General features: G+C 47.6%; 1 protein-coding gene across 1 annotated transcript; it reads left to right on the forward strand.

Annotated features, from left to right (window-relative positions):
- The first annotated feature begins 17,981 nt into the window (after window positions 1–17,981).
- PDX1 (pancreatic and duodenal homeobox 1) lies at window positions 17,982–22,530 on the forward strand. Its single transcript, XM_058547918.1, has 2 exons — window positions 17,982–18,453; window positions 22,085–22,530. The coding sequence occupies exons 1-2, from the start codon at window positions 18,057–18,059 to the stop codon at window positions 22,528–22,530; spliced, it is 843 nt and encodes a 280-aa protein (XP_058403901.1). The 5' UTR covers window positions 17,982–18,056.
- The last annotated feature ends 2,905 nt before the right edge of the window (window positions 22,531–25,435 follow it).

The following is a 25,435-nucleotide window of genomic DNA, read 5'->3' on the forward strand; positions in this document are numbered from 1 at the left end:
TTTTTCAGTCTATTCTCTGTTTTTTTCAGATTGTGTAAATTCTGCTGATCTGTCCTCAAGTTCACAGATTCTATCCTCTGTCATCTCCACTCTACTATTGAGTTAAACCAGGGAGATTTTTATTTTAATTATTCTGTTTTTCAGTTTTATAATCTCCATTTGGTTCTTTTTTTTATTACTTCTTTGCTGAAATTTTTTATTTTTTCTTTCAAGAGAATCCATAATTCCTTGTTGAATATTTTTATGATGGCTGCTTTAAAGTACTTGTCAGATAATTCCAACATCTGATTCATCATGGTGTTGGTGCCAGTTGATCGTCTTTTGTCATTCAAGGTGTGATTTTCCTGGTTCTTGGTATGATAGGTGATTTTTTATTATAGCCTTGACATTTGGTTATTATGTTAGAAGTCTCTGGGTCCTATTTAAATCTCTTATTTTAATAAGCAATCACTCTGTTTAGATTTGGCACACAGACTCTTGCCTAATTTTGTCAGCTCTGGTTCTAATGACAAATTAACTTTTAGAAGGCTTGAAGTATTATTTTGGTCTGCTTGGTTTATTTGATGCAACTGGAGCTTCTACTTGTCCCTGCAAGTGCTGCCTACTGGGGCAGAAGGAGCTTCCACAGGCCAGGCCACCTGGCACCTCTATGTCAGGGAAGGGAGTCTCAGGCCCATGGGAACAATAATGTTTCCCAAGCTGCCCATTTGCTGTGGTGGGATCCCCCTGGCCAGTGCCATCCTGCCTCCTGGTGTCTCTCAGTGGGGGAGGGAGCTCTCTGGCCTGGCAGAGAAGGAGAGCATGTCACTTGGTGGCTTTCCTGATTTATCCTACTTACTGATGCTACTGGGTTCACCTGGTATTGTCAGTGGGTCACCTATTTGATCCAGGACAGGAATGAGCCTACCTCAGCTGCCTTCTGCTGCTAGATTGACGGCCAGGGAACACCAGGCCTGGGTCATGTTTTTTTGTTGGTTTGGGTGGTTGTAAGATGCCCTACCTGCATTGTTCCTCCTGTCCTGGGGTTCCCAACCAGTCCACCTTTTTCTTTCTACCTTTCAGACCCGTCTTTTGGTATCTCTTATGTTGTTTCCAGAGTTTATAGTTGTAATTAGAGAAGAGGAGCAGAAAGAAATGAGTCTACATCATCTAGTCTAGGCTGCAAGCCTGATCTCCTTTTAGTGCCTCTTATTGACTAAACCCAACTGTTAGCAAGAGAGTAAAAGAGCACATCGATGCAATACATTAGGGCAGCCTCCCAGAGCACAGAGCAGAAGGGAGAAGGGTGAAGAGTGGATTTGGAGAGAACAGAGAATATCCAGCACAACAACCTTTGTGAGGAAGATCGTCCCTGAGCTACCATCTGCCAATCCTCCTCTTTTTGCTGAGGAAGACTGGCCCTGGGCTAACATCTGTGCCCATCTTCCTCTACTTTATATGGGATGCTGCCACAGCATGGCTTGACAAGTGGAGCGTCAGTGCGCGCTTGGGGTCCGAACCAGCAAACCCCGGGCCGCTGCAGCGGAGCATGCACATTTAACCGCTTGCACCACCGGGCCGGCCCCAACAACCTTTTTTTTGTGAAGGAAAAAAATCAAAACATTTTTAAGTATACAAAGACTAAGAGTACTTACCTACCCTCATACCATCATTAAAAGAATATCATCTGAAGAAGAAAAGTAACCTCAGAGGAAGAATGGAGATGCAAGAAAACGAGACTGGAAATGAATAAAATATATTGGTATATTCAGTTAAACATTTGTTAACCACCAAGAGACCTAATTCTGGGATTTTTAAAGATGATACTAAATCCTTAGACAAAAATAACAAGGAATACAATGGGTGATTCAATGGGTAGTTAAAGTGTGATACATCCTTGTCTTGTTCTGAGGAAGACAGAAGTCTCAGATAACTTTAGATTCTGTTGGAAAATTTACAATCATAATGGATGTTACAAAAATTTTAAGGGAACTACTAAAAGAACAGCTATTTAACCCATAGTTTCCAGTCATGTATATAATGGAAATGGGAAATAGAGCAATTTTTATCAATTTTTTAAAAGACAGGAAAAAAAGGAGAGGGAAAAGAAACATAGCCAAAAAAGATGGTAAAATACCTATTTTGTGCTTTAAAGACTATTCTAAGGCACACTGAGCATGTAGAGGACATGGAGAAATCACTGGATTCAGCAAAATGCAAATGTTTCAGTGAACTGCAGGCATATATCATGTATAGCCTGCTTTGTGCTCAGTGCTTTAAAAAGCGTAAGTCAGCTTTGCTTTCTCATGAGAATTGATAATTAACCACCTCTGAAAAGGATATTGATGTGAGGTGGGGAGGTTAAAAATCAATCCTTGGAAAAACTGTTTCCTGCTTTTCTTTCCTCTTTCCCCAGCCTGCCGCCCCACCCACCTTAAACTCTGGACCTCAAACCCCAACACAGTCCTTCACTCGTTTTTCCTTCCTTTCAGGGCTCTGAGCTTAACACTTGCTCTACTTCAGAAAAAACATGCGGGGAAAGTAGCAATCAGTAAGTAAATCTCTATTTTTATAAGAATTTTCCAAAACAATAAGACAGCCAATAGCAATGACTGTCTGATTCATCTTTAAATTCCCAGTACTTACCCCAATAGTGACTGACATACAGAAGTTATGCATATAAGAAGGAAGGAGGGAGGGACAGTGGGAAGGCAGAAGGGAGGGAGAGAGGGAGAATCAATAAGCATTTATTGTGCACTGGCTGTGTGGTAAGCACTGAGGAAACAGAATTGCAAAGACATGGCTTTTACATTTATGGGGTCCATATCTGATGGTGCTGAAGGGACTCAGCTCCATTTACAGGAATCTGAGAGATTTCTTGGATAAGACAGAAGCACTGAGTCATCGCAAGCCATGCACGCCTGGTTCTGCTCCTCACTGCCCCTTCCCCAGCCCCACCTCACCAGAGTGAGCCCTGTGGGCTGATGACTGCTTCATCCTGCGTCTTAGTCCATTCAGGCTACTATAACCAAATACCATAAACTGGGTGGCTTATAAACAACAGAAATCTATTTCTCACAGTTCAGGAGGCTGGAAGTCTAAGATCTAGGCACCAGCATATTCAGTGTCTGATGAGAGCCTGCTTCCTTGTTCATAGACAGCCATCCATTTGCTATGTCCTCACATGGCAGAAGGGGCAAGGGAGCTCTCTGGAGTCTCTTTTATAAGGACACTAATCCCACTCATGAGAGCTCCACCCTCATGACCTAAGCACCTCCCAAAGGCCCCACCTCCAAATATCCTCACATTGGAGGTTAGGGTTTCAACATATGAATTTTGCAAGGACATATTCAGTCTATAGCTGAAAATTCAAGTTTTCTGGATTCCATTTTCTAGCACTTCTAGGTCTAAAAACTAAGATTCTTTGAATGTCTCTTCCAAGTATGAGAAAAAGTATTAGAAATGGCTCACAGGGACAATCGGAGGGCACACCTGCATCCCAGAAGTGCTCATCACTGTACTATGAAAATGAGAGTTGGCCTGTAACTCCTAGGCAGCCAGTTTATGCAGCTATCATAGGAACATAATCATCTACCTTGAAGTGAACTGGAATTTTCCAGGCTAGAGAGGTTCAAAAATATCTTACTTGTGGTCCAAAACTCACCTAGCCACCAGGTATGCTTACCTCTGCATTGGGAGATTTTTCCTCATCTTTGGGGCTAAGAATGAAGCAGGGAGAAGGGAAGAGATAAGTCATCTGACTTGGAAAAAAGTGTGCTCAAAAGTGAACAAACAGAGCCAGCCCTGATGGCCTGGTCGTTAAAGTTGGGTGTGCTCCATTTTGGCAGCCCAGGCCTGGTTTCCAGGCATGGAACCACACCACCTGTCTGTCAGTGGCCATGCTGTGGTGGTGGCTCACATTGAAGAACTAGAAGGACTTACAACTAGAATATATAACTATGTACTGGGGCTTTGGGGAAGGAAAAAAAAAAGAGAGAGGAAGGTTGGCAACAGATGTTAGCTCAGGGCGAATCTTTCCCAGCAAAACAAACAAACAAACAAAAAACCTGCCATGTCTTTACAGCAAAAGGCTTGAGACCCAGCTCTTAAAAAAAAAAAGTGAACAAATTATGGGAAAAGAGTACGGAAATTATATCAATGTGCCTCCATAAACAATTTCTCTTTTAATCTTCACAACCACCACATGAGGTATTATTATCATTGTTATTTCATGGGTAAGAAAAATGAGATTTATCTCTTTTTGTTTCCTGGTCTGCCATAACAAATTACCACAGACTGGGTGGCTTAAAACAACAGAAAAAATGTATTCTCTCACAGTCCTGGAGTGTCCGCAAGGTGTCAGCAGGGTTGGTTCCTTCTGGAGGCTCTGAGGGAGAAATCATCCTATGCCTCTCCTAGCTTCTGGTGGCTGCAGGAACTCCTTGGCATTCCTCGGATTGTAGACACATCACTGGCTGAATAAATCTGTTGTACTGAGCCAACTTTACCTAAATTTGGAAACACAGCTTCAGCCCATACGTTCACTTTTTAGCAAATCGTCCACCTTAGCAATACTTCCACGGGCAGCAACCTTAACTAATTCTTCATTAAGGTCACCAGATTCTTGAGTTTCAAATAATTTCTTCAGGTGTTGGGCGAGTCCTTCACCAGATGTATTGCTAATGCCTGATCCTGCAGATGCCATGTGGGAAACTCCTGCTACATTATGTGTCCAAGATTCCACCTTTAAATCACTGTCTGTCTCTTTAGATCACAGCCACGAGTAGCAGGGACAGGTCTGAAATGCATATCTCCTGGCTCCAAGTGCAATGCACCACTTCAGCTTTTCGGCTTTCTCAGGTTTTTCAAGTTAAATTCCAGTGGCATATCACGTGTGCTGGTCTTCTATGGATCCATCTTAGCCACACATCCTGGGCTTTAGGAAACAATTAAGGAAGAAATCTGCTTGTTCACCACCCAGGCCTTAAGGACACATCCTAAGGTTCAGAGAATGCAGAGGGCGCCCACCAGTCTGACAAAGTCCTGAGCAAAGGATGAGGAGGACAACTAATCATGACAAGATGAAGTTATTTTTCTCAGATGAGAGGACAATGGAAACAGAGGGAAAAACTCTTCTGTGGACATCAACATCCCACAGTGAACACAGCCCGAGAAATCTAACAAGAAAGCAGAAAAAAGTAGTGGCTCTTCTTGTGCATTTCTCTTACAATAGTCATAATTGCATGGATCACAGCTGCCTATCCTTGCTTTTGCATTTGAATCTAATATTTTCTGCTTCATCCCAATATCCTTTCTGTGCTACTTGCCATTTTGTTGGCCTTTGTAGGATGAACAGAAGTTTGCCAGCATCGAGCACGGAAGAGTGTTAACCCAGGCAGTAGCTGGGGGTTCTGTGAGGGCAGGATGCCCCCGGAGATGCTGAGAACGGCCGTTTGATGGGAGTGCCTGGTGCATGGAGGAGGGGAAGACTTGTGAGAAAGGCAGCTTGAAGACAGGGTTGGTGCCAAATTGAAGGACTCACGGGGCTTTGCTAAGGAGTTTGACTTTACTCTACACAATGGAGAAAACATTTTTAGTTTGAAAAAATTATAAAACGCTCATTGTAAGGAAAATAATTCTAGTGGTCAAGTACACATGCTGGGGTGTGGAGAAGGAGGCGACAGGGAGGCTTGCCGGACACCTGTCACAACAGCCCGGATGAGACCCAATCTTCACTAAGGCAGTGGCCAAGGGCATTAAGGAAAGGCCAATTCAAGAGTATTTAAGAGGAAGAATGGACAGAAACTGGGAACCTAGAGGATGTGGGTATAAAGCAGAAGTCAAGGATGTTAGGTAAATCCTGGTACTTGCCCTGAGATCAGGTAGGTGCACTACTCTACTCAGAACCCTTAAATGACTTTCCTGAATCATGACTGACAATATGGAACCCCCTGTCTTGTCACACTTTTCCATGCTGAAGCACATGCACTATTTTTCTACCAAATCACAGTCCCATGAACTTTCCTTTACTGACTTTATTGATTCCCTTTCTCTTTTCTGCTCCCTAAGTGGGGATATCCTCAAGAATTTACCCATGACTCTCTTTCCGTTTTACATTCAATCTTTCAATAAGCCAATCAATACGCAGGTCTTTAGCTATCCGCATACTCAGCCTTGTTCTCTCACTCAGTCCTTTGTCTCCAAATGCCTGCAAGCCCCTTTAATTTTTGTTACCCACCTTCATCCCAAACTTGGCATACCCAAATAGGACTAATCATTATCTTTCCCTGAAAACCGGGTCCTCTATCAACACCCCCTTTTCTCTCCTTAGTAAAACTTAGTAAAATTTTTTCAGTCTCCCAGACCAGCAGCCTTGAAACCACCTTAGAATAAAAGAACATGAGTTTTAGAGTCAGACAGATTCTGAGTGAATGTATGCGACTCAACCATCTGCTAATCATAGACTTCGGGCAAGCTAATCAACCTTTCTGAACCTCTGCTTCTTCAACAGTAAAGTGGGGCTAATAATACTTAACTCAGAGGAACGTCATAAGATGTAAATGAGAGGGCAAAGGGCCTGGCCCAGGACCTGGCACAAAGTCAGCACTCAACAAATATTGACTCCCATCTCCTACACCTTTTCCTTTACTTCCTACTCAACAGGTCACCAAGACCTATAGTCTCTTCCTTTTAAATTCTGGATTTTTCCCTTTTTCTCGATTTCCATTATGAGTCTAGACTACATGTTCCCATATCTCCACTACTCTTTAACAGCTTCTGAACTGGTCTGACTACTTTAGTCTCATATTCTTGTCCATACTTCATGTTGTCATATTCATATTCCTAAAACATTGCTTTCATCCTGTTAGACGTAGTTGGTGTGCACAAGCTGAGAACTTAAATCTATCTAAGACACATGTGTACATGGATGTGCGTGTGCTTCCTCACTCACTTGTTTTCTTATAACTTCTGTGAAACCTTTCTTTTTTGCTGCCTTCCATTCCCTTAGTATCTTTCTGCAGAGATGGGCCAACAGTGAGCACTCAGTCAACGCCGCAAGCCCAGTGATTCACAAGCCTGGTCCTGAACATTGCTCCATTTACAGCAATTTATTTTCTAGAAGACACAAAGTTCATGAATTCATAGAATTCCAGAAAACAGCAGTACCAACGGGAAGGGAAAAGGCAGAATTATTTTAGAGGAAAGCCTCCAGCCTGGTGGAATCATGATGGAAATTGATATCCCATTGACAGTAACTATAATGACAAAACAGTGAGAAATTAACATGATGAAGAATATGCATGAAAGTTATAAAACCCTGTGAGGTAGTAGCCAGGGGTTGGGGAGGGACTGCAATGGGGAGTTGTTTAATGGGTAGAGAGTTTCAGTTTTGCAAGATGAAAGGAGTTCTGGAGATTGGTTACACAACAATGTGAATGGGCTTAACACTACTACACTGTACACTTAGAAATGCTTAAGATGGTAAATTTTACGCTTTGTGTTTTCTAACACAGTTATATATTTTTTAAGTTTCTGAAACAAAAAACTCTGTGAGGAAAATCCAGAGGGAGCTGAAGGGGTATGCCTGAGCTACGGAATGAACAAAGCAGGAAAGAAAGCACCCTAGACTGGGGGAGGTGCTCTTGCGGTGGTACTCCCATCACAGCCTACATTTGTCTCTATCACAGAGATGAACTCACTGCATTTAAATTTCCTCTCTAGTTGCCTAACTCCCCTACTAGACTAGAGGTTTCTTTAAAGCAGAGACTACCTCTTCACTATGGCATCCCCTATACCTAACAGTATATGGCACAGCAAGCATCCCATAAATGTTTGTTAAATAATGAATGAATGAATGAATGAATGAAGAGCTAGGCACTCTACATATGTGTTCTTTTCAGAGTCCTTCCCACCTATTATGAATTCATGGGGTATAACTCTACGTGGTAGGTATCATCATTATCCCTATCTTACAGAAGAGGAAAATGAGGCACAGAGAAGTTAAGGGACTTACCCAAGGTCACACAACTAATAAGAAGTGATGCTGGGATACAAACCAGGACAGTCCAGCTCCAGAGTCTGTGCTTTTAACCACTTACCAAGCTGCCATTCAGTAGATGAGAAATTTGAAACACTGGTCAGCTGAAAGTCCAAAGTTAAACTGCTAGTAAGTGGTAAGGCCAGATCACACCATATCTGCTTTCAGGAAATAACTGAAAACTGGGCCACAAGGGAAAACAGATTGTCCCTATGTGAGTAATATGTTCACCAGCTTCCAATAAAAGGTAGAAGAGCCACATTTTCAGGGCATCTGGAGTTCTTTGCTGTGTGTGTGTGTGTGTGTGTGTGTGTGTGTGTGTATGTACTCGTATCCTTCCCACCAATAGAATCTAAGGCCTCCAGGGAAGGGATCACGTCTTATTCTGTTCTATCCCCAAAGCCTGCCACAGTGCCTGGCACAGAATAGACATTTAGATAAGAGTTTATTGAAGCAGGGAAGGGAAGAGCAATCTTAAGCCAAACTACCAGTTATGGCAACAGATCAATATCACTGTTGAACGCATCTGTAAGTCTATGAATTTCTAATAAATCTTAGAAATATAATTTTACCCCTCCAAACTTATCATTTGATCTCATTATGTTTGTTACCCTCATGGAGGAGGTAACTACAGTCAGAAAGCTGAGCAATAATTGTCCAATGTATAAGTCCTCTGTACATAGCATGAGTATCTGATCAAATAAACAAACAGTGGTCACTGTGAATATTCACAAGGAAGCAACTTGTGTAAAGTTCCAGATTGTGCACAGTACCGTCAACACAAACTCCAGAGGTGGAGATGAAAAGCATGAGCTGGGCACGGATTGGGTCCAGGTAAACCCTGCCTTGTGAAGGATGGTGATGGATGGGCTGAGGAGGCAGGGGGCTATGAATTTCCTGAAATCTCATGCAGAATTTTGTGTGCTTACACACATGTGAGTTTTCTGGGGAAATGATTCTTGCATTCATTACAATCTCAAAGTGCTATTTGACTAAAACAACAAAGTCAGGACTATCGCTTTACTATATTTCTTACCTATTATAGCACAATATTTTCCTACCAGGCACCAAATGAGAAAGAACTATAATGACTCCTAGGTGTAAACTGAAGACGTGCTTCAGGGCTTCTTGTGGATGGAGAGGGTGAGAGAATGGAGATGAAATTTGTGAAATAGCTCATAACTTGATAGATATGAGGATTTGGTGCAAAATGTGCTGCTAAGGTGCTAGTTGCTTCTGTTGACCTAATTAGTAATTTTCTTAGAAGCTGAACAAAATTGAGTCTTTCGAGTACATTTTGGAGAAAAGGTAGCTTGAATTAGATGAGAAATGAGGAACAGGCCAGGCCATGTGCCTATCTACTTCTTTTTAAGACCATTCCACCGCCCTTTACCCAAAATACTGGGGAGGGTGGGGGGCGACACTGTTGAAACACCACTCAACTTTGTTAAATTATTTTTTCAGCTGAAATGTACGTAAATCATCTCCAGTTCTTTTCTCTCCGCATATGAAGCAATAAGCAGAACTAAAGTCCTGGAATATTATAAATAGTAGATGGAATAAGATCAGCATTCCCTTTAAAAATGGCCCTGGGACTTATAGGAAGTAAGTTCATAAGTAAACACAGCAGGAGAAAAGGGGGAAATTTGAATGTTTCCTATTGAGTACTTTTCCTTACTGAATTTCTCTAGTTACTCTACTTAAGTTTGGCTACTGGTCACATAAATACAAAATGGTAAATAGTGTCACTCCACTCTCTTGAGAAAACTCCAAATTCTGTGTCATTACAGGCCAGGAGACAGATAACACAGGCTAGGGGTTAGAGACTTGTGTTTGCCTTTTTGTTATCACCTGTCACAATTTGCTGGGAAGGTAAGAAAACACTGCTATTTATCTGGATTCATGGCAATCTCTAACTCCAACTTTTACAAACTTCAAGGTTTGACTGTGACCATGTTGGCAGAGTCTAATAAATTGCTTTGTAAATGAAGCAGACAACGCTGATTGATTATGTTTTACAATACAGCGTTAGTAAAAAGAGAAAAGATTTTCTTCCCCTAAATTGAATTTTAGGTCCATGTGTGCCCCTTTCCCAAGAAAACCAATGGAAATTAGGTCAGTTTATATATAGGCTGGCCATAAAGTCTGGGATGCATAGATATTATTATTTTATTTTGTATACATGGAATACAGAATATTAGGCATAGTGGCATGTGTTCAGACTTTAAGCAAACCCTATATAAGGTCTTAGAGTGACAATAAAATGTGAAATGATCAGGTCTGTACTGAAAGCTGGGCATACAAGTGAGGAACTTGGGTGTGAATGGAAGCAGTCAAGACAGACTCACTTGATCATTTAAGCCCCTCAGCTCTACCTCTCCTTCAATTATCTGAAGGAATCAGGTCAGGACAATCTGTGGCATGTGCGTTATCTAGTTAGCCACTGTTATGAATACCTGCACCGTGGGAGAGATGGCTCTCTTCAAACCAAGATATATTTCATAAGTCTTGAACTGAAAAGAAATAAATATAGAACACCCAAATCAGACTAGGCCCCCTGCCTGCTGTTTTTCAGATAGATTGTTCAGAAGAGAGAGCATTTCTTGACCCTGAAGACTTCAGTGTGAATTATGAAAGCTCTCAGAAAAGCACAGCGTGGGGCAAGTACTGATTGGGACAAGTTTTGATATAGGAATGAAAATCAAGTTGACCGGACCACCCAGGGATTTAAATGAGAATTTCTCACTTAAGGTTTTCAATATTCAAATAACTGTACAACAGCTGATGTTCCACTAAATAAAAAGAAAAAACAATATGTATTAGATTTAAAGACCCAAATTCCTTCCCATGTTTTAAAATATTGTGTCTAAGTGATTAGAATTTGGCATGATTCCTACCTTAGGCACTTTCTCTAGGAACCTAATCCAGTTAGAAACATTTTGTGAAAAATAACTTACTATCCAGAAAGTTTTCCTGTTTCCAAGATAAGAAAGCCTGTTCTGCCATCCCAGCAGGCAAGGGTTGTTTAAGTTACTAGATAACAAAATTGTTATTGATTCTATTATTTTTACTCTTCCTGATTCCCTGTAGTCCAAAGGGAGTTTGTCAGACTAAGAATGATTTTATAAAAAGGAGTAGTTGTTATTGTTGCAGCTGGCCTCATTGTGACAGATGGGATCCTAGTGTTTTCTCACTGCACTTTACTCAGGAGCTAGGAGAACAGAAGGTAAATAACCAAGAAAGCAACACACTCATAGTAATCTGGATTTCTCAGCGCTGAGCCACAGCACTTGGAAGTCAAATAATGGCCTCCTCCTGAATGCCCCTTTTAGCTTGTTGTTGTTAACCAGTTTAACATTCCCTTATCACATGCTCATGTGGGCAGAATTAAATGGAATTAGCTGCAAATTATATAAAATTCATTTACCTTTAAAGGAAGCTATTTGGTCATGTTCAGTGTAGAGAGAGCATGGCATTAAGATACAAGTTAATGGTACTGCCTGGAGATGAATCAATTTGCTTTGGTTTTATTGCCTCTCTTTATTTGCCCTTACATGTTAGCTACTGTGGCTGGAAATGCTCAGCTCAACTTTGCTGAGCCCACATTGGAGCCACATTAACATCCCAAGGAGAGTCCCACTGTTTCTAAAGAGCTCAGTGGGAGTAAGCATAATAATAAAATGAGATCATGCTGATCCCTTCTAAATCCTTAGTTACATAAAGAATGAATGGATGTGTGAGAAAGAAAGGAAAATCTATGAAAATGTTCAGGATTTATAAGCTACTATGAAAATGTTTGGGATTTATGTGTTTAGCCCATATAGAGATTCAAATAACATGCTTTCTGTACTGACTTAGGCATTTTTTGATACATTTCCTCATTTAAACCTTACGACAACCTTGTGACATAGAAGTATATTTTCATTTGAATGTCCATGCTTCACATTTGTTCTTTAAGAGTAGTTGTGAGTCTCCATATATCAACTAAATGATAGTTTAAGGGTTGTTGTTGTTATTCTGAATTCGCAGTGTGTTTAAGAATGACCTTGGGTGTGTTTAAAACGCAATTCCCAAGTCCCACTACACCCTATATATGGTTATCCAGTAGGTCTGAGATTAGGCTTAGGAATTTGCATTTTAAAGGAATCTCAGTGATTTTGATACACATGGTTCATGCATCACACTTCCAGAAACACTACCCTATGAATCCACGTTATTTCATTGATTAGTAGGAGTCTGTACCTTTCTGGGATTTGCCTAAAGATAAATGTGTTGCAATATGTAATTGGAGAAAATACACAGAATAAAGGTATTCAAATACAGCTTCTCTATGCACGATACACTGATAAGAGATATCTATCATAGGAAGAATCACTAATAGGAAAATTCGATGATGTTCAGACCACAGTCAAACAACGAGCCTCTGCTTTAATCCCTACAAGAGAGCGAATGGATCTACCCTCAGCAGTGAAACGTGAGGGCCTTCAACAGGGCCACTCTGAGTTTGGAGCTGACTCATCCCCTGTAATCCTCACAGATTTCTAATTTTAACACTTTTGTATGGGTCTTAGATTTGGGGGACATGCAGAGGAATCACACTGACCAGGGTGTTTCTGTATCCTCACTAAGAAGAGCAGGGTTGCACACGACCCCCTTCCTGACCTGGGGAAAGCAGGAATGGAGCAGGATGCCAGCCCTGCTCCGACACAGACACGAGAATCGCTCCCTTCTCTCCTAAGCCATTTGAGTTTTCCTCTGAGTTTATGATAATAATTTCATCTGCAACCTGGAAATGGAAGAACCATGAAAAATGCAGGGGGAGCGGTCTACGCCTATAAGACACAGCCTACATGCTGGATTCCCCACTGCTGGGATAGCGAAGGCATTGTTAGCTGTGATTAATTCACCCCCTTCAAGTCTTTCCACCCTCCTTTCCTGGGTGTAGAGAAGGAGAAGCCCCTGCCTCTCCACCACACTTGCTTCTCCCTCTGTGGTGAGTTGAGGGCTGGCTGGAGTGAGTGCCATCCAGCTCTCCCTCCTCCACTATCCCCTTTAAGCAGGGCCCTACTTTGGGGCATATTCCCCTAAAACACAGCAATGTATCCACCCAGTGCTTCCTCCCAGTGTTCCTGAATACACCTTTCTAGGTCTACCTGTCTGGGAAGGTCCTTAGACATGGGCTTGTGGTAACGGCTCTGCAATTTTTTGGATGCAGTAATGACCAATAGTTAAATGCTTGTAGGAGCGTTAAAACCAATGCTGGGGAGAAAGGAAGATATGACCATTTATTGAGTACTCACAAAATGCAAGGAACATTAGACATTTTGTCTCACTGAATTCTCACAAAAACAATAAAAAATATTTCTTGGTTGCCTACTACATAGAAGACGGTATGGTGTCACATCTGAGAGAATGGATTCTAAAGCCAGACCTCCTTAGCTTGGATCTAGGCTCTGCCACTTACTATGTGATTCTGGGCAAGTTACTTAACATCTCTATGCCTCAGTCTCCTCCACAGCAAAATGGGAATAATAGTATCTACCTCCTGGGATTTTAGTGAGGATTAACATATGTAAAATATTGAAACAGTGCCAGGCCCCAAGTGTTTGCTGTTATTATTATATGCAAGGGGTACACTTCATGGGGCAGTACTATTGTCTCCATTTGACAAACAGGGACAGGGAGATTCAGTGGGGTTACACAACTTGCCACAGGATACACAGCTTGTGCAGGGCAGAGGCAGATTTGGAAGGCGGGTATATGCAGCTCCTAAGAGCTTTCCATCACACACCAAAGCCAGAACCTATTTCTACTACTGAGTTTCTGTTGCTCAAAAAGATTGCAGACAGGTACACAGTAGGGGCTATATAGATTTTTGATCAATAAATATTATTGAAAACATTTGTCCTTCTAACTAATAAACCACATGAAATGCAGGACGGTTCAGGAAGGCGGCTGGAGTGACCGGGAAGTGTAGGTCAAGCCTTCTTTGGGTTCAGGCAGGAGCCTGGAGGTAAGGAAAGGTTCCCAGGAGAACAAAGGATTAGTCACAGGAAACCATGATGGGAGCGGGGTGGAGGGCAAAGAAAGGGAATTTCACTGGAAGCAAGGAGCTGGTTATCCAGGACTAAGATGAGAAGGGCAATGGCAAGGGCCAGAATTTCTGGAGACTGCATATCTGGATGACAGAGCAAAGGTGGGAGCCTGGGTGAGAGCAGGCCAAAGGGATGGGTGCAAATCTGCAAGGGTGGGCCACAGGGACGCTGGAGGAAGGGCAAGCAGGGGGCCTCAGACCCTTTGCAGTCTCAACTTCCTTTCACACTTTTCCTTTCAGCTGCAAAGTAAACTGAGGGCCTCAGAAGGATTAAAGAAAAACAGGAGCAAAGTGCTGGTGTCTGGGGTCCCACTCCTGAGGAGAAAGCACTAAGCGGTGGAGCCAGAGAGCGGCGCAGAGCCCTGGGGTACAAAGAGCCTCCCATATTGCCCCTTCTCTCTCTCACGCTAGAGAGCTGGTGAGACAGCGAATAAGACAATTGTGCAATTAAACTAGATTTTTAGGCTACATTTATCTATATGATTGGGGGGTTGAGTATTCTAGAAAATAATTCAACTCTCCACTTATTTTTGCTGGATTGTTTTGCCCTAGAAATCAATGGGGAAGCCTTTGATTCAAATTCTGAGGTCTTTTTTCCTGAATGAGTTAGGTTTTCCTTGGCCCCTCACAAACCTGGGTACCAGATTCTGAGGAAATCCAGAAATAGGAGGAGGGAAGGATGATTCCCCTTGGGGCAATAAAAATCGGCCTGTGTAAGTGCCCACTGAAGCAAAGGAAAACGTACCAAAATTCAAAGTAAATTATGGGAGGAGTATTCTCATGACATAGATCATATCTTTTGCTTTAGTGTTTCAACTCAGGATACAATTTAATTTTTATTTTTAACAGCGAATTAATTGTAAAAACGACCATGCTCTAACAAATTAATTCCACACAAATTCATTATAAACACATGCTTGGAGTTGACGTTCTTTGTTTTCCCCGGCTTTATAATGGGACACAGTGGCTTAAAAATTCTTATCACCAAGCCAAATTCAGCCCTTGGCATGCTTGTGGAACCACCAAGAAAGGCTCAGCCACTTACCAAGGACAAGGTAACCTGTGTTCTCCAGGACGCAAACCGCGTGTCGGGAAGGGGTAGAGGGGCGAGGGTAGGCGAGGACCTCCAATATCAGCGAGGGCTATCAGGACGTCCTGCTAATAAACGACTTTTTCACTGTCCACACTATAATTGGTTTACAGCCTTTTTTGTTTATTTATCCATAAGAGCTGCTGTTAAATGGCTCGGGAAGGCGCTCGCCTAATGGCTCGGTATCGCTGCGGGGCCTGTGGGAGGCGAGAGGGGCGCCGGCGTCAGCGGGGATTCAGAGCGGAAACGCATTTCACCTGTAATGGACTTGGCGATTTTATGATACCACGAGCTATATCCACAGAAGAAATATAATACACGACCTTGTTCAGTGGAGGGTTCCGCAGGGTGCATTTCTCATATGGATATACGTTATAATTTGCCAATCCAAAAATCCTGTTAGCTTTGTCCTACCTAAGAATAATAATAAATGGCTGTTTGACCTTTATTTCCTGAGTCACTTCTTTAGGTAGCAAGGAGCAGAAAATGTGAATTGTGAAAGTGAGAATGTGCGTCCACTGGACACCTTCAGCACCCCGGCCCTCCCCCACGTTTTTGTTCAGCTCGGATTCTGGGTTTTATACCCCCGAGCGCGGGGGGCGGATTTGCTTTCTGCTGAACGTCTCTTCTTTCTGCAGGGCCGAGCAAAAACACTAAATGAGAGCAAATGAAGCATCGAAATGGAGACCAATTTACAGAAATGTGCAATTAGACGAGAAGAGCAAAGTAAACACTCTGGATCGGGGGTGGCGGGTGAGGCGGAGAGCAGAGGGGGAGAAGGGAGGGGCTGCGGAGCGAGTCCGGAGGGGAGGCCACCGAGGCGAGAGAGGGTGAGGAGAAAGGACGGGGGGAGGGGAAAGGTGGCCGATCTTTGTCCCAAGCGGAGCTCGCCGCCCTCTCATAACCGCGTCGCCAAGTCAACCCGCAGCGACTTGGCAGTTTATCTCCGAGGGTCAACACGCCGCGGCCGGGCAACCCCCCTCCGGCTCTGCCCTCCTGATCGATGTAGTCACTCGCGACCCGGGTGATAGCGTTGGATCCTCCGCGGCTGCAGCGAACAATGGATTCATTGATCCGGGTGCGCAGAGATTAGGTGCGCGGGTCCCACGGCCTTTCACTTCCTGGCCCCCTAGGACCGCAGGTGGCCCTTTTCCCTGAAGAAATCGCCGAAACTCCCCCCACCCTCCGGGCTTCCCTTAGCCTGCCCTTCGGTGATAGCCGGGGCATCAACAAGCCAGGGAGCTGCAGGCGTTCCCACCCTCGCGCGGACCACTCGGTGCCCAGTACTCACCTACACGCAGATGTGGATCTGGCACCAGCCTCTCACAGGAGAAGGAATCTGCGGAGAAGTCCAAATTCCTAATTGGCTTTTTGCTTTTTAATGAAAATGAGTATTTCAGAGTAGCGCACTCAACCCGTACGCATTTAAAACACAAACATTTCCACCAAGAGAAAGTATATCAAAATCTACCTAGTAAACGACTGGATGCAGTTGGTAGTTTAGGAAAGTCAGATTGCAGAGATTTTCTCTTGCTGGTTCCTTGTGGCTCACGCTCCCTTTTGCCAGGGCTTTTCTACAAAGCTGTCCAGTTTTTCCAAAACTCTCCGTGGTGGTTCGGGGAATGTGGTCATTTCGGCAGGACCCGGTCCGAGGCCTCTCGGGACGCCCAGATCAAACGGGCCAGCGGCGTTTTTCATGCCCAGGCCGGGGGTTGGGGACTATCACCCGGAGATAGTCGGTCCTCACCATCCGGTCCACAAAAGCGTTTCTATGTTGGGACCCCATAGTACCCAGAAGTTACTGAGCACTTGGAAGCCAAAGACTGACGTTGTCATAAGAACCCAGTGCTTTTCTTTCTTTTCTAAACACTCGCCTCCTGTCTCGGGCCTGCCTTATTTCAGCCGTACGCAAGAGTAAACGTTCTCTAGCTGACGGACTCCGGCCGGGTCTCGGGATCAGTGGAGAGCCGTCAAGGATCTGGAAATCCCGTGCCAACCTCCTGCCCACGCTTCCCAGCCGCAAGAGCAGACGCTACTTCTTTTCCCCTTGTCACATTAGGAAACTGCATTCTGAGCTAGCCAAATGAGCCCCAATTTCCCAAAATCAAAATTAATAATGCCCTTCAATTAAAAAACATTAAAAGCCACTGTGAATGTTTCTGAAGTTGCAGTTTACACTCCAGAAGTCTCCAGAGCACAGCCACAGATAAAAACGTACGACGAACGCCGGATCTTCACGTGTTAGCTCACGGGCATCGGCATCGTTGGCGGTTGTGTACAAATATCACAAACGAAATGGAACCAACTGCTTCCGACCTGTAGAGCTGGAGTCCGCAGGCTTTTTTGACCGTATTGCCCAGCAGAGTTTGTGTACAACCTCAACACATGTATGTTTATAAATTATATTAATGAACTAATATACTGTTATCAAACATACAAGGAAAATAGATCGTTTAAAGTATGATGAAAATATGCTTCTCTAAACGAATAGAAGTTCTAATATTTTCATGCGTGCCCCACTTCGGAGAGCACTGCCAGCTGCGCATACATGTGTGTGCAGTAAACTCAGCTGGGAGAGAAAATTGAAACAAATGCAGGTGCTCGTGGGTACCTGGGCCTTGCTTCTTAAGGCAGTCAGCCAGGCCAATAATGGCCCCAAGCTGAGCCACGTGGGGCACAGCGGAGCCAATGGCGCGGCGGCCGGCCCGCCAGTCCCCGCCGGGGGCGGGTTCCCTCTGCGAGCAGCGCGGAGCTGTCAAAGCGAGCAGGGGTGGCGCCGGGAGTGGGAGAGCCGCACAGCTCCAAGTCTCCGGCTCCAGCTCCCTACTTCGGGTACCCAACCCCGGGCGGCAGCCATGAACGGCGAGGAGCAGTACTACGCGGCCACGCAGCTTTACAAGGACCCGTGCGCGTTCCAGAGGGGCCCGGCGCCAGAGTTCAGCGCCAGCCCCCCTGCGTGCTTGTACATGGGTCGCCAGCACCCGCCGCCGCCGCCCTCGTTCCCGGGCGCCCTGGGCGCTCTGGAGCAGGGCAGCCCCCCGGACATCTCCTCGTACGAGGTGCCCCCCCTCGCCGACGACCTCGCGCACCTCCACCACCACCTTCCCTCTCAGCTGGCCCTCCCCCACCCTCCGGCCGGGCCCTTCCCGGATGCAGCCGAGCCAGGCACCCTGGAGGAGCCCAGCCGCGTCCAGCTGCCTTTCCCATGGATGAAGTCTACCAAGGCTCACGCATGGAAAGGCCAGTGGGCAGGTAAGCCGGGCTTCCGGCCCCCTTTGTTCTTCCCCCGCTCTTGGCCCGGCTGCCCCTACCTCCACGCGTTCCCCAGGACCCTCTCCCAGTTCGCGTTCTTAGTCCCTACGGATAACCCGGGATCGGACTAAACTGCACAGGGAGCCAACGAGGCCATCCTTCACAGAAGCGCTTTTCTGGGCCAATGTGGAGCGGCTTTTCCACTCAGCTGTCCTCCCGGGAGCTTAAACCCCTTCCTTTCCTGCACACTGAACTCCAGGAGCCCGCGCTCTCCGTGCGAGCCAAGGCCTGGCCGAGCTCAAGGCTTCGGTCCCTCAGGATCCTCCTCCAGCCCGGGGATCCTCCCGCCCAAGACTCCCGGGAGTGAGCGTCAAGGAAGCCGAGCAGGGTTTTGGGATGCTTCTGACGCCGGCCAGAGCGCGCCTTCAGAGCCCCGGGCCCTCTCTCGCCCTGAGCCCTCCCGGGCAGCTTCATTAGAGAAGGGCAGGCAGTCTCGGGGGGTACCCGTTAGATGCAGAAAAGCAGGGAGGGAAAACTGCACCCAAGCCTGCAAAGGTGTTGGCGGAGAGCAGTCACCGCAAGGCCGAGAACGGGCCGCTCACCCTTGGAGCCAGGCAGCTGGCAGAGACGCCTGCGATGCTAATTAATTTTCGAACAAACAAAAGCGTTTGAAGGGGTCTCCCCGCGCTGCTTCGCAGCAAGTAAATTTGAGGAAGAAGATGCCCTCCTTGCGCAGCTGGCTCAGAGAGACGGGAGCCCTGGGTCCCCGCGGCCCTAGGCGCTGGCGTGTAACACGCCTTGCCGGGAGGCGGAGATGCGGAGCAGTCCCCAGGTCCCTTCCCCGCCCGGAGCTGGCGGCGAGTTCCTGCGCGGCCTGTGCCGCCCCCGCTACACAATGTTATCGCTTCCGCGCCTCAGCCACTTGTGGTCACACCTGCACTGCAAATACTAGTTTGACTTCTTTTTTTCTTCCAACTAACAGTCCAGAGTAGGGGGAAAGAGGATCGAGCTATCCTCCTCCTTCCTCTCCCCTGAGAATCCTCTGCGCCCTGTCTGTCGGGTCTGGCCGGCCTGCCTGACACTGACCACTGAGCGGCCAAGCGGGACTTTGGGGTGTCTGGGCTCCCCCAGGGTCCCTGGGGGTCGCCTCTTCCTAGTTCACTTTCTCGCGAAGGCTGAGTGTGAGGACTGGGTAGGTCTTGAAACGGGACAGGGCGTAAACTCGTCTGCAATCTTCCCCAACTCCCGCGAAACCTCGGAGGAAGAGGGCGCCAGATGCTTCGAGGCGCCTCTGTGTGCTTATCTAGCCCGCGCGGCCGGGTCAAAGGCCTCGGAGTCTTAGGAAGTGCGGGATTCTTGGGAGATGGGGAGAATGGCATCCCTTGACTGAGAGTGGGGGACTCAGCCCGTAGTTTCCTGCCAGGAGCTGCGGTCCCTCCAAGGGCTCCCTTCCCTCAGCGCGCTGGGGACGTGTGTTTCCGACGTTCCCGGCCCTCCTGGCTGCTTCCTCAGGAAAAAGGCAAGGGAGGCCCTGAAACAGGTTTTCAGAGGTGGAGTGACTTTCCTACCTCCCTCCCCCCAGGGCGTTACCCCTGCTCTGGGGCAGCTTGGGCTCGAGTGGACCCCAGGAACCAGAAAGTAAAATCCGAAGGAAAATCGACAACTTTGCCCGGGAATGGGGGATCCCTGAAAGATGACATCCTTGGGCTGGAGAGTCAGGGGCTGGAGAGGACTTTGCCAGCGCCCTCTGACCCGCTGCATGCTCAGCCCGCGGGGAAGGGGCCCACTATCCCTCTCCTGGAAGCTGCCTGGGAGGTACTGCTGCAGCCTGCGCCGTCCTCCCCGGAAACTTTCGAAGGAGCCGAACTTCAAGGGTCTGTGAACCCGTCTGCCCGCTCCTGGTGAGGTTTCACACCCCTGGGGAGAGCACAGTGACTGAAAGGCTTTCATTTGCAGTACGGATATGAATACTAATAATTGGGACTTTTGAAAACAACTTAAAAAATGAACTGCATCAGCCTCACTGGCAAGCTGGCCCCTAAACCGCCTCACCCTGTGCCTGAGGGAAGGGCACAGACCTGGGGCCCTTGACATCTTCCCAGTAACACCAACAACAGCCTCCATCCCCTGCCGACTCGTCCTGGGCACGAGTCCCCTGGGATAGTGGACCCTGAACAGCATCTCGCAGCACCTGGTGGGGCCCTCCGAAGAGGGCGGGAACTCCGAGATGTTGTGGGTTGAATTTAAGAACCAAGGAAGGCTTGGGAGTGTAAGACTCGGAGATGCTCCCCCAGCGAGCAGGAGTCTGCCAACTCGGGCCTGGACCTCTGCCTTAGCTTCTGGGCACCTCTTTTCGGCCTGGGGGGCAACCCGGGATGGGGGTTCTATCATGTAATTAACCCTCCCCCAAACACATACACACTAGCTCTTCAACTCCCCTAAGGCCTGGCCAACAGTCACAGGAGGAACGCCCCATACCTCTGCCCGAAGACAAGCCGACTCAGGCCTCTTCCCGGAGTTTTGGTGGAACTTACCTCGTCGGTATCGCGCACAGACGCGAAAAGGTCAGGAGCTGGAGGGGCCATCGGCACATGGCAGGTGTGCGGCGCTCATATACCCCGCCAGGCCCGGCTGTGCTTCCTTCCGACGGGGGCTTGGAGCTGGGATCCTCGAACCCTGGCCCCCACCACTACCCCCTCCTCGGGCTCTCAGCTTCCCAGCGGGGATCTGGTCCCCAGCCTCCCCTCTCCGCTTCTGCCAGCATTTGGAGCCCAGGACATAGCCGCCAGTGCTGACAACGACCTCCCGGGAGCCCAGAATGCTTCCCCTTGTCCTCGGGGGCAGGGGCCCGGCAGAGGTTAAAATGACAGTTACAGAGAATTGACCGGCTCTTGAGTTGGGACTGATTACAATATAATTATAGCGAGAGATAATATATGGCCAGATGTAACAATATGTCATAACAATATGTCATAACCTCAGGGTTTTTATTAGCTCAAGGTTTTTCAAACTGAGGGTTGCACCCATTAGTCGGTCTTGAAATCAATTTACTGGGTTGAGACTTTTGTTTTTTAACGAAATAGTAAACAATAAGAAAAATTAGATAGCATCCTATGTGGTAAAGGTTGGTTTTATGTCTTGAAATTTTTTGCGTCAGTTATATATCAGTTATATATCGGTGTGTGAACTAGGTAGCGGTCTGTAATGTATTTCTTACTGTGGGTCATCTTCAGAAAGTTGTAGTTTTTTAAGTCCTGTATTAGAGGCATTTTATTGCCTTTGTAGAATCTAGTCGCTTTAAATATCTGTTACGCGCATTTTAATCAGCAGCAACCCAAACACGAGTTAAACGAACTCATTCAAGAACCACTCGTTGATAGAGCCCACCGCCGGCTCACGGAGAGAGCATGCGCAGCTTTGACTTCCAAGAAAAGGCAACCTTTACTAGGAAAGGGCCCCGTGCGCCCAGACTGGACTCTGGGATAGAGGGCTGGGACTTGGTGGCGGGAGCGGCTAGGAGGTCCAGGCTCCTAGTGTTGGGACCGAAGTGTTGGGCTGCGTGGGTAGGGGCAGGGAGGGCAGGAGGAGCCAGGGGTTGAGGCACCACACTCACGTGCTATGTCGTCCGCAGGCGGTGCCTACGCAGCAGAGCCAGAGGAGAACAAGCGGACGCGCACTGCCTACACGCGCGCGCAGCTGCTGGAGCTGGAGAAGGAGTTCCTGTTCAACAAATACATCTCTCGGCCTCGCCGGGTAGAGCTGGCCGTCATGCTGAACTTGACTGAGAGACACATCAAGATCTGGTTCCAAAACCGCCGCATGAAGTGGAAAAAGGAGGAAGACAAGAAGCGCAGCTGTGGGACAGCCGCTGGGGCTGGCGGGGACGCGGAGCCGGAGCAAGACTGCGCGGTGACCTCAGGCGAGGAGCTGCTGGCATTGCCGCCACCGCCGCCCCCGGGGGGTGCCGTGCCGCCTGCTGTTCCCGCCGCAGCCCGAGAGGGCCGCCTGCCGCCTGGCCTTAGCGCGTCGCCGCAGCCCTCCAGTGTTGCGCCCCGGCGGCCGCAGGAACCCCGGTGAGAGATGGGGACTCCTCCCTGTCGTGTGGCTTCAACCACTCGCAGAGGAGGGGGGGCGGGCCTAGGACCCTGGATGTGGACGACTGGCCCTGGCGGTTCCATGGACGGAAGCTGCGGGGCCCACCCCAGACGGGAGGGAAGAACCCGTGCTCTCAGGCGCCTGTGCCAATTGGGGCGCCGTGGAGAGATGCTGGCAGACCCTCCGGAAGGAGAAAAGACGTTTTCTGTAATATCTAGGGCCTTGTCTGCGGATATTGTTGGATGCGCGACGCCTACCGCTATTGTGCAGGTCCCCGCACTCCAGAACCGTGGACCTCTTTAGAGAAGCCAACTCTTTAAAAGACAACAAAAACTGTACAAATTGGACCACTTCCCAACACATGGCAGGCAAGCGGGATGGAGTGCCCAGAAACAGTCATTTTTACTCAGGCTTCCTTAAGGTTTAAAAATAATTGAGAGGAAACTTCTGAGGTTTCAAAGACCCAGTGAAATTGATGCCTGTGGAATAGAATAATTCCTCCTCCTCCTCCTCCTTTTTAAATCCTTTTAGCATAGCCACACCCTTCACCAGCGCACATCCTGCAACCGGCATCTTTTCCTCTGCAGAAGAGAACATCTTGTAAGGGTCGGTGGGCACCGGCAGGGCTAGGGTGTAAGAGCAGAGCGAGAGTCCCTGTACACCCCGTCGGCCCAACACTTCTAGAGAGGGCAGGGGAGATGGGCCTGCCCCAAGGGATTTGAGGGAGAAAGACGGACCCCTGAGTGATCAAAACTGAAGAGATTTGGAGCTTTCTCTTTAGGATGTGGATTTAGTTCCTGGTCTCAGAACCAGGGAGGCTGTGTGGAAGGCAAGCAAGGTGGCCTGACCCACTTTGGAAACTATTCACAGAGCCAGTATGATTTCCACATCTTTAGAAATGATTTAAAAATGAGTGGTTGGGGAATTTGGAAAACTGGTTATTTTTATTTAAAGATTTAAAATTACCTAACAGTTCTTTACAAACAGGTCTGTAGTTTCCAGGTCAGTTCCTCCTTTCAGGATCTGGGCCTTGTGTTAAGGTGATGTTTGTGGAAAATGCTTAATAAATACGGATAACACGGAAAGAGATGAAAACTGATTCCCCTCGCTTTGTATCAAACCTTTCTTGTGATGCAGTGATTCCATTTCGTTTTAAAAATTAAAGCAGCATTAACTTCTTCAGTACTAACTAGGGAAAGTTGGTGATTATGAAACACTACTTTTGGGTTTGGGGTTGGGGCAGCGTATGAGCGGCTGGATTTTCGGTTTTATTTCATTTTTAGTTTGAGTCACTTCTCATGATGAATTTCTTAGGCAATATAGCCCAGAGGCATGAGGGGTTCGGAGTGCCGCTGGCTAGCGCGGAATGGGCGCAGAACCCAGACCAGCCGGAGCGCGCAGCCGGTCAGGGCAGTGGCCGGCTTTTTTTCCTCCCAAAGCGGCATCTAGGGCGACGCCTTTTTCTGAGGCTCTTCCAAAGGAAGTGTTACTTTGGATGAGTCTCCGCCCCTGGAGCCCGAGGGCCAAGAGTGTCTTGTGTTAGGGGCAAACAGGCCCTGACTTAGTTGCCTTCGACCTGTGGGCCCACTCTGCTCCTGCCCGCGCTCCGATGGGCGTCTTAGCCCTGCTGTGCGCCTGAACACGCCTCTTGAGTGCTCCTCCCGTTCTGGGCAATAGGCTCACTCCCAGGAGTCGCTATTATTTTCTTTTGCAGAGAGACCCAGGGCTTGTTTTTGTTTTGTTGTTGGTTTTTGCTTTTGTTTTTTTGAAAGAAATCGAGTCATAACGCCCCTCCGAAGAAAAGAAGTTCCCATGGATCAGAAAGGGGAACATTCTCCTCAGTGAGACGTCTCACAGGGAAGACGGCGCTCTTGCCCTGCAGCCTCTCCACACCCGCCCAGGCTCTGGAGTCCAGCAAATCTGCGTTCGAACCCCGGGTCCCTCAAATACTGGCCCGTGACTCTGATAAAATTATTAAGCTTCCCTGTGCCTCAGTCTCCTCATCTGTAAAGTGGAGGTGAATACCACCTCGTAGAGCTGTGAGATTTAAACCAAATACATGTAAAGCGCTTAATTCAATATCTAGAAAATAGTTTTCCCTCCACAAATATTAGCTATTGTTTACGAGCATCATCATTTTCGGAAGCAACCAGGGACCTCCTGCTGCAGAGATTTCCCGGGTCTCCTGCCGGCAGAGCAGCCCCTCTCCTTTGGCAAATCCCCACGCTGTCGCGGTTGACCTGACTCTTGTTCATATAACCACTGATCCTTACTGAGCATTCCCTAGTTTCACGACGCCCTTCCTCATAAACTCCTTTGATTTCCCACAGCAACCTTCACCAGGTGAGTGAGACTGGCCCCGCTTACACGAGGGAAGCTGCTGCCGAGGGCGGTGGGGGAGGACCTTCTGGAGCTCAGCCGCCCCGTGGGTGGCGGCGCGCAGACTTGTCATCGGAAGCAAGGAGGTTTTCAGGGCTCCACACCCAAAGCGCCGCCCGCTCTGAGGCTCGCGTCGCAATCTCGCCCGTGCCCTGGCCTGGCCTCGGCCTCCGCACGGGTTCGAGGGTTCGCCAACCCAAGAAGAGGCGCGGGCCGCCCGGGCCGGGCTTGGCCAGCGGAGGGCGCGGGGGCTGACTCCGGCCAGGCGTGCGGCCTCCAAATGCCTAGGGCCGGGGATCGCAGAGCTCTGCTGAAAGCGCGACTCGGCCGCTCTCCCGGACTCCGAGCCGGGGCCGTCGGAAAAGATCCCGCAGAGAAGAGCTCCGGCTTTCAGGTTCTGCCGCCCCGGCCTTGAATTCCGGCCCTGCTTACCTGTGCGTGGCCTTGAGCAAATCACTTAATTCTCCGTTTCCTCTTCTATAAAGTGGGCTCTTAACGAGGACGAAAT

The sequence above is a fragment of the Diceros bicornis genome, chromosome 9 (genome assembly GCF_020826845.1).
Source record: "Diceros bicornis minor isolate mBicDic1 chromosome 9, mDicBic1.mat.cur, whole genome shotgun sequence".
In the NCBI taxonomy this organism is placed as follows: Eukaryota; Metazoa; Chordata; class Mammalia; order Perissodactyla; family Rhinocerotidae; genus Diceros; species Diceros bicornis.